This window comes from Anas acuta, chromosome 13 (assembly GCF_963932015.1).
Source record: "Anas acuta chromosome 13, bAnaAcu1.1, whole genome shotgun sequence".
NCBI classification, from domain to species: domain Eukaryota; kingdom Metazoa; phylum Chordata; class Aves; order Anseriformes; family Anatidae; genus Anas; species Anas acuta.
Genome location: NC_088991.1, coordinates 21,498,328 through 21,511,857, shown reverse-complemented (window position 1 = coordinate 21,511,857; position 13,530 = coordinate 21,498,328). Strand labels below are relative to the sequence as shown.

The 13,530-nt window shown below is 40.4% G+C and overlaps 1 protein-coding gene across 3 annotated transcripts in view; it reads right to left on the bottom strand.

The window, feature by feature from the left end:
• LAS1L (LAS1 like ribosome biogenesis factor) overlaps positions 1-13,530 on the bottom strand; it is a 40,348-nt gene that overhangs the window by 15,489 nt on the left and 11,329 nt on the right. For 2 of the 3 annotated variants that reach the window (XM_068697038.1, XM_068697039.1), the window contains exons 8-12: positions 11,925-12,010; positions 10,789-11,004; positions 9,496-9,631; positions 8,084-8,463; positions 6,072-6,213 (exon numbers count right to left, since the gene is read on the bottom strand). In XM_068697038.1, coding sequence (XP_068553139.1) covers positions 6,072-6,213; positions 8,084-8,463; positions 9,496-9,631; positions 10,789-11,004; positions 11,925-12,010 — 960 coding nt within the window. Of the gene's footprint in view, positions 1-4,314; positions 4,387-6,071; positions 6,214-8,083; positions 8,464-9,495; positions 9,632-10,788; positions 11,005-11,924; positions 12,011-13,530 lie in introns of all 3 variants that reach the window. The other variant, XM_068697040.1, reaches the window with a different exon arrangement.

The window sequence follows — 13,530 nt, the reverse complement described above, 5'->3', positions numbered from 1 at the left end:
TTCTATCCTACTGCAACATAATTTGCTCCTCTGTGTACAGACAGGTAGACTAAGCATTTCCCTGTAACCATGGCTGTTCTGTGTGACTCGCCACTTCCTTTTATGACCCAGAAAGGAAGGAGTCCTTCTAATTTGTAGCAAGCAATGGAATCATAAGTCCTGGGAAGTAAAACCTAGAGAATACTACCTGAAATATGGATAAATGGTGTTTCACCTGCTGTGAAAAATCACTGAATAGTACAAAAGAAGCTGTTTCAAAGAACAGCTTATAAATTAACCATTTTCTTTATTTTTAAGTATGAGAATCCGTTTCAGCATCTAATTAGCAGTATGAGTCTTTTTCTCATCCTTAAAACTAGCGCAACTCTACAGCTATGCATTTTTTAAGCCTGCATGTTGCAGGCTATTTATAACCAAGTACAAATCTGATCTTCCAATGCTTTTTACACTACGGAGCCAAGAGAACACCCCAAGTTGATTATGAGGAAAAGGCCTTTTTAAATAACAGCCATGCATATTTCCCAGACTACTAACATTCACGAAGAAGGGAGATTGAATGCATCCCTATGAGATATTCCAGAGTGCCTCATGCTGTTAGGTTCACAGATTTAACTGCACTTCAGTTCTAGCACACACAAGTGTTTGGACTAGTTGAAATTAAAGGTCTGAATGGCCAGTCTCCAACTATGTTCAAAAGCTAATGCATAAGTGAGCATATGAGCACAGGAGAACAGTCTTCCCCCTATTACTCTCCTACCTGCCAGTAGTTTGTGAATCAGAAACTTGCTGAGGCGAAGTGTTGAGATATCTTTGTTGACATGTGGGTGTGTGTTTTTTTGTTTTGTTTTGTTTTTTTTTAAGATTCTTTAAATATGTATCTTTGCAGATGGCTCAGGCAAGGATCACAAAGCATCTTTACACACATTTTAACCCCCAGCACTGCATTTCCACCTTCCATGTTAATGACTCTGCAATGCTTTGCTCTTCAAGCATATCAAGGAAAGCAAATTTTAGAAAATCAGTAACATCTTTCTAATTTTGCACATTTAATGGATTTGCAAAAATCCTAACAAGTTTTACCCTCAAACTTCTTTTTCCTACTTCCATTATATGTCCTCCAAATCCAAAGAATTAAATTACATTTATTCTAAAGTCATTTGTGATGTTTCATCAGCCTATGTGTCAAGGACAGACTGAAAACCTTACCAAGTCACCACTGAATCATAACACTGAAATACTGCTTGCCAGTACTGTAAAACTGCCAACACTTGAACTGCTTCATATGATTCCCTACAACAACTAGCATCACAAAAGTAGCTGCAAGCATCAAAGTCTAACTAGAAAGAGAAAGGAACCTAATACTGAAACTTCAGCATGACCAGGTGCACTTACGTTCATGGTTCTTGCTTTATCATTCTGCTTTCCAGTTATGAACTGACACTAGCAAGGATTTACTTCATGTCCATTGCAGGATGGAAAAAAAAAAACATGTATTCGTAATTTTGGTGATTTTTTATTAACAAATGAACTGACTAATATGTGCTCTGGATTTTCAGACAGTAGCATGGCTAAGTTCTAGCATCTACATCTAAACCAGTGGTATGACAAAGATTACATCTGGAAGAATTCCTTTGCTTGTAGAGCAGCACCTGGAATCATTAGGTGTTTTTTTTGTTTTTGTTTTTTTTTAATTTCTATTACTCTAGGGACCACTCCAAGAAATATAATGGGATTACAAACACTTGACTCCTACAACACCCAAGTCAGAAAGGGAACATGCTACAGCTGGATTCAAGTAGCTGCTTACAAACAAGAATAGTGAATCATACTACTCCATATACACTTCATTACAGCCTCTGTCATGATGATTCCATCTATTGTGCATAGCAAAATCAACTGAGCCAACGAGGAACAAATACAGAAACCCCACCTCCTGTGAGAGCCTCCTGGCTGGATACCAAACAGCTTATGTTTAAAGTCTCTGAGATCAAGTACTCTGTCATTTCTGCCTACAGTGAAAGTGCCAGGGCTCTACAGACTAGAAGCAGATCTGCAAGTTCTAGGAATTTGTCGTATTCCCAATGTGGAACATGTTGCAAGCAACATGACTCATGGCTGACTGACATCAAAAGGTTCTGCTGAATCAATTTTTTTTTCCCAAGCAGAGCTACAGGCTGGGAGATGAGTGGTTGGAGAGCTGCCAGGCAGAGAAGGACCTGGGAGTGATGGTGGACAGTCGGCTGAATATGAGCCAGCAGTGTGCTCAGGTGGCCAAGAAGGCCAACGGCATCCTGGCTTGTATCAGAAACAGTGTGACCAGCAGGGCTAGGGAGGTGATCGTCCCCCTGTACTCGGCTCTGGTGAGGCCGCACCTCGAGTACTGTGTTCAGTTTTGGGCCCCTCGCTACAAGAAGGACATCGAGGTGCTTGAGTGGGTCCAGAGAAGGGCGACGAAGCTGGTGAGGGGCCTGGAGAACAAGTCCTACGAGGAGCGGCTGAAGGAGTTGGGCTTGTTCAGCCTGGAGAAGAGGAGGCTCAGGGGTGACCCTATCGCTCTCTACAGATACCTTAAAGGAGGCTGTAGTGAGGTGGGGATTGGCCTGTTCTCCCACGTGCCTGGTGACAGGACGAGGGGGAATGGGCTTAAGTTGCGCCAGGGGAGTTTTAGGTTGGATGTTAGGAAGAGCTTCTTTACCAAAAGGGTTGTTAGACATTGGAACAGGCTGCCCAGGGAAGTGGTGGAGTCACCATCCCTGGAAGTCTTCAAAAGACGTTTAGATGTAGAGCTTAGGGATATGGTTTAGTGGGGACTGTTAGCGTTAGGTCAGAGGTTGGACTCGATGATCTTGAGGTCTCTTCCAACCTAGAAATTCTGTGATTCTGTGAGATTTTTCCTGTTTGTATCTACTATAGATTTACTCTTCTTTGGGGGATGATAAACTATCAGGAGATAAATGGTTACCTCCTCTCTTTAAAGCTTGACAGGAAATTCATGTAGTGCTCAAAGTATGGGTCAGTGATGAACACTGTTCAAAAGGACTCAAAAAGGATGACTCATTTAACCTCCTGATATGCAGAAAGACAGATTCGGTGCTGTCTCTTGTAGAGGTGTTAGAACCAAGTAGTTCACGAACTATTTGGACTGTCAGAAAGAGGAGCACCGGAAAAGGATTATATCTTCTTTTATTATGTAGCAATCTACAAGATTTTAATTCTACATTTTGATTGGATCCATCAAATACAAACAATACTCTCTCAGCAGCCTACCCCTACACTTCAGGCCTGAGCTGACAAAAGAGTAGACTAGTTCTGGGGAAGATGATGAAGAGAATGGAGTCAGAATGGAAACCTTGCTCTTCAGAACTGGAAACTAATCTGAAGACAACTCAGAATATGTGAAAACATGAATACATGCAGTAGCTTTTCCCACTGCACAACCTTGCAGTGGGAAAACTGTGTAACTGTGATTATTATTCTCATTTGTTTTGGAAGCTAGTAGACTGGGCCCATCTACTACAGGGAAAGAATCACTGATTTAGAAGTTAAGCTATCAAATGTTTAAGAAAATAACTGCTATCCATTTATATTCTGAAGCATCCCTTGGTTTAAAATTAAACTACATGTACGGCCAATCCCACACAGGGTATGTGATTAAATTTATTTGAAAGCTAACAACGTTCAAGATCCTTTGACTTCTAAGAGTGAAATAATGACCCTGTGAAAACATCTTCAATGGAACTGTTTAACTGGACATGTGTCACTTAGTAACAGAGATGATATAATGAAAGCCTTATAGAATGCTACCATTATTTCCATGGCAACCTGACTTTCCTCAGTGAGGTCAGATCTGCAACTTAAATTATTGGCTGGAGCTCTGAAAAGGTCACTGGGCAATGGCAACATACTGTGGTTGAGGACCTGAGTCCCCATTAAGAGAGTTTTGAAGCCTGCTGAGTCTGTGTTAATAACTTCCAAACTGCTAAGCAGCAGTATCTCATAATCCTACCAACATTTTCCTGTAGAAAGAGCAGGAAAGAAGATAACATAAGCAGGCTTCCACAAAAGATAAGATGGAAATCACCTTTTGATTGCCACTGATGTCACTTGTATTTCACTTTCAGTTAGTGTAAAAGGCCCCAGGACTGCAGAACAAAAGTACATTCCCAGAAGAGGAAGAGAACAGCAGTAATTATAATGAGCAGCTCTCAGATTTGATGAGTAAAAAATGACGGAGATGAATGCAGAGGTCTGTACTGTGTATGTTCCCTCAGGTCAGAAGGATGACAGTTACACCTTCATAAAGTAACTTCCTACCACACTGGTGAGTTGTCACAGTAGCTACTTCAGTCTCACTGTGTCCATCAACGATACAAGTCCAGTGTCAGGCTAACAGGGCAAAGACAAGCAAAACAGTTTCTTACTTCAGTGGAGGAGGGTGAGGAGAAGAGAGTTTGTTTCATGTTGGGTTAATAAAGTGAATAATCGGGACTGCAGTGACATAAAATGTAGTCAGGACAGTGGACTACAGTATTCACTTCAAGCACACAGAAGACGGACAGGTTTGCATTCACTGATGACAAACTCTAAGCACATTCACTATCCAAAGAATGTACAGCCAATTCTTTCCTCGGGTGTTACCAAAGTAATCTGCTGTCAACCACTTCCTGTGGGTACTTTCACAGAATCATAGAATGGCTTGAGTTGAAAGCAACCATAAAGATCACGTAATTCCAACCCATCCATGCTATGGGCAGGGATGCCACCCACTAGATCAGGTTGTCCAAGGGATAAGGCATCCACAACCTCTCTGGGCAACCTGTTCCAGTGCCTTCACCACCCTCACTGTGAAGAATTTCCTCCGAACATCTAATCTAAATCTCCCCTCTTTTAGTTTAAAATCATCCCTCCTTGTCCTGTCATTATCTGATTGTGCAAAGAGTCACTCTCCATCTTTTTTTACAAGCCCCGTTTAAGTATTTAAAAGATGCAGTGAGGTCACCCTGGAGCCTTCTCTTCTTCAGGCTGAACATCCCCAGCTCTCTCGGCCTTTCTTCGTAGGAGAGGTGCTCCAGCCCCTTGATCATCTTTGTAGTCCTCCTCTGGACCTGTTCTAACAGATCCACATCCTTCTAGTGCTGGGGGCCCCAGACCCAGATGCAGTATTCCAAGTGGGGCCTCACAGAGTGGGACAATCTCCTCCCTTGACCTGCTGGTCACACCTCTCTTGATGCAGCTCAGGATGCAGTTGGCCTTCTGGGCTGCAAGCGCACTCTGCTGGCTCACGTCAAGCTGTTTGTCCACCAGAACCCCCAAGTCCTTCTCTGCAGGGCTGCTCTCCATGAGTTCTTCTCCGAGTCTGTACTCCTGTCTGGGATTGCCCCGGCTCAGGTGCAGCAGCTTGCACTTAAGACTTATTGAACCTTCTCTCCTCGCTGTCAAGCTTTCCCACTACTGCACCTCAAAGTGCTTCATCAGACCACTGTACATTTTAAAATGACTCTCCCTTCCTGTACAAGATTAGCTAGTCTGTGAAGACTGACACTGGGGGAGCCTACATGACTTCTCCAAGGTCAGCCTGTAAGAATGCTGGGGAGCTAACATTCTTAGCTGCATCTCCTGGCTTCCAGTCCTGAATGCTTTAATTGCAAGGCTACAGTTCTTCCTATTAAACTTACTTATCCCAGTGTATCACTAGGCAGACTCTGCACCAGCTCTTAGTAGCTTGTTTTAAAAACTCTGTACTTGCGTGTTAGTAACTCGTGAGGATCAGCATACTGTATCTTACTAACAGTATCAGACAACAGTGAAAGTTGAAACAGTTTGAAGAGTAGACTATTATGTTATTACATCAACACTACAAAGGTTCTTCCAAACACACACATTACTTTAAAAATGCATGAGAGAAGCACAGTTAGTAGATATAACAAATATTGGTAGATATTTTGGTCAAGCTATCACACACATAACAGGTTGAAAACTAGTCCTGAATTTTTCACATCATAGCACAAGGCACAGAGAAATAAATAAATTTCATAGTTCAGGGACAAAGTCTTGCCCATAACATTACTCACTTTGTATTGGGAGACTTCCACTCATCTCTCACTGGCTGATCAAGCAGAGACATCATGGAATAATTATCCAACATGAGACCATCAGGGTCATCTGTCTGACCTGGGAGTTTCCCAAGAGGAAAGTCTTTCCATTGTATTTCATCTGGGTAAAAACACAGTACATAAAATAGAAGTCCGAGCTCACCAAAGAGATTTTCAAAAAGCAAGACTCCCCCCAGAGCCAAAAATACTATCTCATGCAACTCAGCAAACACGAGCAACCTCAGGTACTCAGCAAAAACAAGACTGAGTTATAGTTTTAAGTAACTTTCTTTCTAACCTTATTAGCTCTTTCAAAGAAAGTCTCTACACCTTGTGAGACAAAAGGAACACATCTGGAGTCAGGCATGATCATGCTGTCTACATAGTACAGCTTATCCAAACCACTGTGAGGCAATGTCCATTGAAAGAAACCTCCCACTATTCTAGAGCAACCCTTAATACTTACCTCTGTCATTAAAGCATACTTTTGTATGAAACTGATGTACTGATTACTATATGATAATTTAAAATTCACTTTGAAAAGGTTTATACAAATATTCACTCTGCATACTCCTGTAAATGGAATAGGCAATTATCACACACATGAAGATACAAAACAGCACCTTTGCACTATATAATACCAAAAACGATTTGTTTTGGTTAACTGATATCTGTCCAGAAACCCAGACTTTGCTTTAAAGTACCAGCAGATTTATTCTTTTTTTTTTTCTTTTATGTCTTTCCTGGGCATTTAATAGAACTAAACCTCCTGACATATAACGGTGGTTTCTAAACATTATAATTTCACAATTTGAAAAGTGCAGAAATAGTATTTGATAACATCCAACTCAAATGTAAGGCAAAGTAGAGTTATATACAATGAACAGGCTAAGCCTTCTCTTCAGAGAGCAACCTAGTAAACAGCTGATGTATCACATGTCATTACAGTAGTTTTAGTTTTCAATTTGTTTAAGGATGGTAACTACACATCCTTGGTGTTATTCAAACAGAAATTAAATTTACCCAAAACCAACTACATAAACGCAATCTTCAAGAAAATCTTGTGGTTCAAGACACAATGTGTGTTCCTTTGGCAAAAGATCTGCTTGCTCAGAAACAAAGTCACTGATGTAGAGGACAATTTTGCTTCTGTTCTCAAAACATCCACCTCTAACAAGCTGTTCACATAAGCATAACTAAGCTGAATTGTTTAGGCAGATCTTACCCTCCTTTTTTTTTTTTTAAACTTGGGAAATCTTCCCTGTGAGTGGGGTATGAGAGTTCATTGTCTTCCAATGGCTGCATTTTTCTTCTTTCTTTAAACACCACTTTGCCTCTAACTCCTCTACACCATCTCCTTTTCTTGCCTTTAAGTCCCTCCAGAAACCACTCACCCAAAAATTTTCTTAGCTGTTGAATCCTACATCCCAATGAAAGTATAGCTACCGTATGGAAGCTAAGAGAACACTGGATAAATAATTATTCACTCTACAAACTTCTTGCCTTGCTTCCAACTCTTGCTTGCTACCATGTCATGATTGCAGTTTGCCTGGAGCTTGGAACTTCCAAGAACCTGACTGGTGCTTTCAAATGCAGTCCAACTGTGCTTTCAGATATCCCTAATTCTGACAAATAAAGGTTAAGAAATATCTTTGTTGTCTTTGCCATTTACAGCTGGCATATACACTGTCCCATCAACTGGATATGGTGAAGTTTTAAACACTGAGATTGGAGAAGCCTGATAAAAAAGTTAAGGAAGAAGTAACAATGTGCTCTTAAAAAAACACAGTGTTTTAAGAGCTTTTAGGGAGACATGACACTTGCACATAAACAGAAGACTGGAAAAAAGCAGTTTTCAGAGATTTGGCATTTAAATTATTTTGAAGCACACTTCAGTTCTGGTCAGGCCCAGAGGGCTGACATGCCTCTGCATTTCACTTAGACCATCTTAACCACTTGTAAACATTAAATTTTATAAAAACTGTTTTTACCTGCAATGATCTGCCATGCAGACCCTTGTAGTGCTGCCTTTTTCTCAGCAATAGCCACCATGTTATCAGAATGAGCAAGTCCTTCCAAATGATTTGTTTCAGTTACCATCTCTTCTTCCTCCTCCTCTACTTCCTCTACACCATCATCTTTCTCCAGCACATCTTCTTGATTCTCTGCAGCCTGCCCTTCATTTTTAACCTGATTTTCTTGCCTCACCCTCCACTGTAAGCTCTCTATAGTGTAAATTGGCTGTTCACTGTAGTTTGACAAGAGGCCTGGGCTGGACAATGGACCACCTCCTTCCGTGTAAATGGATGTGAGATAGAGAAGGTTCTTCCGTGAAGAACGTGGCAAACGAGGTCTCATGCTTGTGAGGATCCTAGAAAGGAAAAGGGCAATGTAAAAGTTTTAAAAGCAAAAAGAGATTCTAAACGAAGGCTTATCAAGCTGAGCAGCCTTTTAAGTGCGAGCTTCCTCATGTATCTCCACTAAAAGGCAAGTTTGATTATTCCTAAGTATTGACTGCTGGAATACTCCTCCTTTGTGATTAAAATTAAGGATGTGGGATACTTCTAACTGAATTTGTGCTTTGCTATTTTTGTGTGAAAAAGGTGCCACCTGTGCTAAACCCATACCACCCGCATGAGCAATTACATCTCTGCTACTACATCACTTTTCTTCTAAGCTGCTTTCTTAATAAATCCACAGAATTTCCAATTTCATTCCAAAGGAGCAATTCTTTTAAGTTCTCCTCCTTCTCCTTGTAGAATCAATAGAAAGATTAGCAGCAACAAACACGGTTTTATACACACCTAGAATCACAGAATGGCTCAGGTTGGAAGGGACCTTAAAGATCACCTAGGTTCAACCCCCCTGATATGGGCAGGGCTGCTATCCACTAGATCAGGTTGACCAGGGCCTCATCTAACCTGGTCTTAAACAATTGCAAGGATAAGGCATACACAAGCCCTGGGCAACTTGTTCCAGTGCCTCACCACCCTATGAATAATTTCTTCCTAACATCTAATCTAAATACCCCTCCCCCGCCCTTGTCCTGTCATTATCTGAGCAAAGAGTCGCTTTTTTTTTTTTTTTTTTTTTTTAAACAAGCCCCCTTTAAGCATTTAAAGGCTGCAGTGAGGTCACCCTGGAGCCTTCTCTTCTTCAGGCTGAACATCCCCAGCTCCCTCAGTCTTTCTTTGTAGGAGAGGTGCTCCAGTCCTGTGCTGGGGGCCCCAGACTTGGATGCAATGCTTCAAGTACACACAAGTACACACCTGCCATAATTTCTACTGGATGCAAAGGAAGGGAAAGGAACATAGCCATAACTCAGCGTATCACAGGGAAGCTGCCAAAGCTGTTAGAGAACATTGTTCACTGTCCTTTTTCTAGGTCACAGGATCAAACTTACAACTGAAGAAGGTGTGGGGTTGCCCAGCAAGGAGCTTCCAAGCAATTTTCAGTTAGTCTTATCCACTGCAAAGGAACTTTGTGGAGGAACAGCTCCTTCACATACACACGTTTGTTACAGCGGCGTCTTTTCTTCCCTTCAAAGAAGGTAACAAAAACAAGGTGCTCAAAACACATAAAAGTACACACTTCATCCCTTTGCATTTTTACTGGAGCTCTTATCCTTACACAAGCTGGCATTCCAAACCAAGTCCAAGACCAGATACACTGACTAAATATGTCGAACTCATTAAAAGGGACTTGCCAATGCACTAACAGCTAAATTAGCTTCACAAAATATGACAACAGTGAGATGCAGTTTCCCAAGCTTGTTCTGTGCATCCCACACAGGAAAGCCACAGGGCTGTGTTTGTACAGTATTGTCTCTAGTAAATGCAGTATACTGTTTCTGGGATCTGAGATCATTCCAGATAGCTCTGCAGTAAGTAGAATTAACAGCTGTGGACTGCTAATGCTCAGTATCTTGGTGTGTAACAGACATGCTCAGTGTTGGCTGAAAGCATCTAACATGAACCTCCAATTACCACAGATAATGGCAAAATCTAGCCAGACCAGCAGAAGAGGTAGCAAAATTAACCAGCAGGAAATCTCCTTCAGGTATATACTATATCACAGTACAAAAGTCCTGTTAACAGAATTCTTATGACACACTTCAAATAATCAAAGCTCTTCTGTGCCACTCTCTGGAGTTAAACATACAGTTTACCAATTTAAACATTTCTAAGGAGTTAGGCACAAAAAACAAAATATTATTTTACTTCTGTGTAAGTTTAAAGGCATGACAAATCCATAGATGGGACTGAAGGAGGACAGAAAGACTACCTAAGTATATTGTAAAGCTAGGGTTATGTTAAGTGAGGAAAGAACTGGGAACAAGGAACTCATAATAATTTGCACATAACATGTTTATTTGATTTCTGTTACTGTTATTTCCTGAAAGTACTGGACTGGTCTTTCATGGGAGAGATTAGCTTTTTGTATCTTGAGGAAGCCACAGCAAGTTGCCAAAGAAATAGTAATTTCAAAATGTTGCTAAGAAATGCATAACATACATAAGCTGCAGCATAAAAAGTGTAAGAAATGCAACAATTAAAGCTCTAAGTTAACACGACAACATGTACTAATCATTTTATTGCACTTAAAATCTAAAGTACCCACCACCCTCCCCATTCCTGCAATGGTACAGAAGAGACTCCTACTTTTTTTTTTTCCCACACAGATATTACACACTCACCACTGTTAACTCTGGCAATGCTAGTCAGCATCTCAGAAATCCAGTTGATCAGGAACTGAGGACGGAGTTCTGAAGAATCAGAACATTCCTTTAACTTCATAAACATTTTGTCTATTAGGGTCTGTGTAAAACTTCGGGAAAGGAGGCCTGTCAGCAAGGGCTGCCAGAAGCAGTATAACGTCTGAGGAATTCTGAATTGCCATACTGCTTTATTTGCTGCAATAATTAGGAAAAAGAGAAGCCAAAAATCACTGTTAAGTAATTTTTTTGTGTACCACTGGTGTGCTGCTTGTTCTCAGTAGTTTGTACTGTGATCACCCTTGAATGTGGAGTCATTATTTTCTTATGTTAGGATATTAAGAGAAGCAGCAAATCAACAATAAATACAATAGCCCAACGACAGCAAAAAATACAATGCCTACATCTAATCACATAGTAAACCACAGGAAAACCTCACTCTGCTTTACTAATTCCAAGCCAGTTCTAGTTTATTTCACACATAATGAAGAGATATCCTGTATCTTTCTCTTGCAAAAGGAAGGCACATTGAGCAAAGCAACAAAGAATCAAAAAGCTTCTAAAACTTTAAAACTGTAATATATGCACAGACATTTGAGGATCATTCTCAGAAAGCTGTTTAGCTATTTTTCCTAAATGCTCTCAGGTAGATAAACAATTTCTCTTCATTGTCTCTACCTAACTAATTCTCTTTCAGAAACTCCATGCACAATTGGTCAGCAGCATGGAGTTCAGATGCAACTAGTGACTAAGGCTCAGAATGCCACCACTTACATTTGTTTGATATCTTCATTGTGGAAAGGAAACTAGAGAGAGTTCATTAACTCAGTAACAATTACGGATATGGGCAGAGATGCAAGCTTTGAAAGACATTGTGGCCAAGTAGCATTCAGTGTGGAAGAGCTATCCTTCCATAGTAAGAGATTTATACAAAAGCAATAACTAAGCATGTCCATAACAGGGCCTAGGGAGCAGTAGATTGTTCAAGGACCCGGACAAATAAAAGAAATTATATAGCAAATTAGAGATTTCAATATAATGAGGAAAAAAGAACAAAACTGGACATAACATTGGCTACACACTTTTTATGTAAGCTATGTGGTACCCAACACACTAACCTTCATACTTGATATTTAACATCTTCAGGCAATCGACTGTTGGGATGAGAAAACCATCACTGAGAAGAACTTCAGCCACTGTCTCCCTAGAGCAATCACAGAATCTTATTAATGCCACTTAGTCCCATCCATATCAAAACACCACTTACACTAGTTCTGAAACATGTTTGTGAGTCAACTAGAGCTGTGTGGAGGTGATGTAGCTTCTTGTAAGGCACTAAAACCTTATGTCTGTTTTGGGCTGCATACATTCCAATTAGACTTGGAGTGAATATGCAACTACACCAAGTGGAGCAGAACCAGAACCCTGAAGAAAACATTTCTGCTTGAGGTGCAGAGGGAAATATCTGCCATTGGTATTTTAAAAATAGCCCAGGAATGTTTGTCATAAACCATTTATCATACTGAAATACCTACAGTTTTAAGCATGATTCAAGTTGCCAGCCAACAGATCAGTCAAGATCCAAGGACCAAGAGCGAGATTAAATTTAAGTGGAAAAAACAACCCTGCTGGCTTGCTGGCAGGGCACTTCTTAACACCCTATTCACAGTTGTTCAGCAGATTCAGTACAGTAGGGTCACAATTATTATTACCTATGGCAACTATAACTCTTTTTTGAATGTCTCCTGCCATTACAGCTATTCTTTGAACTACAGTTGGCCTGACAACATTGAATTCTCTAGCTAAAGGACCCATCTAACTACTAGGTTGGCTTAACACAAGAGAGAAACTGAGGACACCCACCCAGGTAAGCTGAACTGATGCTTGAAAGTAAAACACAACAAAATGGACAAAATCAAAATTCCCACTGCCTCCATATACAGCCATATGCTTGAGTTATTCCGTTCATGTTTTCATCTTCTATCCATTAACTTTTCTATCCAAGCAAACATACAGTGCTAAAATAAACACTTCTCAGAATAAACATCAACATGGCCATTTTCAGGCACTGAACAAATTCCACAGAAACAACTGCTGAAACCATTAGCATCATTGGATTTGGAATGGTAGTACCCGTGTCAAACATGGCAGATTTTGGTATAGAATGGGTGAGAAAATTTGTCTTCTCCAAAAGGGATGATTTACAAATCTAAACATGCAGGTATGACTTAGATACAATATATGTTTTTACAGGTACAAACAGGAGCTGAAGAGCTCTGAGTGCAGAAGAAAACACACACACACTATGCCACTTTGTCATTAGTAGATAATGTGCTGGGAGATCAGAAGGCAGGCAGCAGAATGTAATTTGTTTCTGAGAACAAAATCAAGAATTAATCCTTCTCTTTTCTGGAAACTGTTCCAGGATGATTATCATTATTCCTACATGTAATGACGGCTCATCACCAACTATTTAAGGCTATATCCATGCAGACAGTAGCTTCAGTAGAGAGCCATCTTAGTAGAATAACACGACTAAGAAAGGTCCATTGGGTAAGTTCTCCGAAGCAGACAGCAGAGGATTCTTTGCAGTTAGCTCATGGTGCTTTAGTGTCACAGGAATCTTCCGCCCAGTACAAAAACAACAGTACAAAATTACAGTTTATGTTGATAGTGGAAACAAAAGGTTTTATCTGCAAATGCATAGGTAGTCGAAATCAGAAA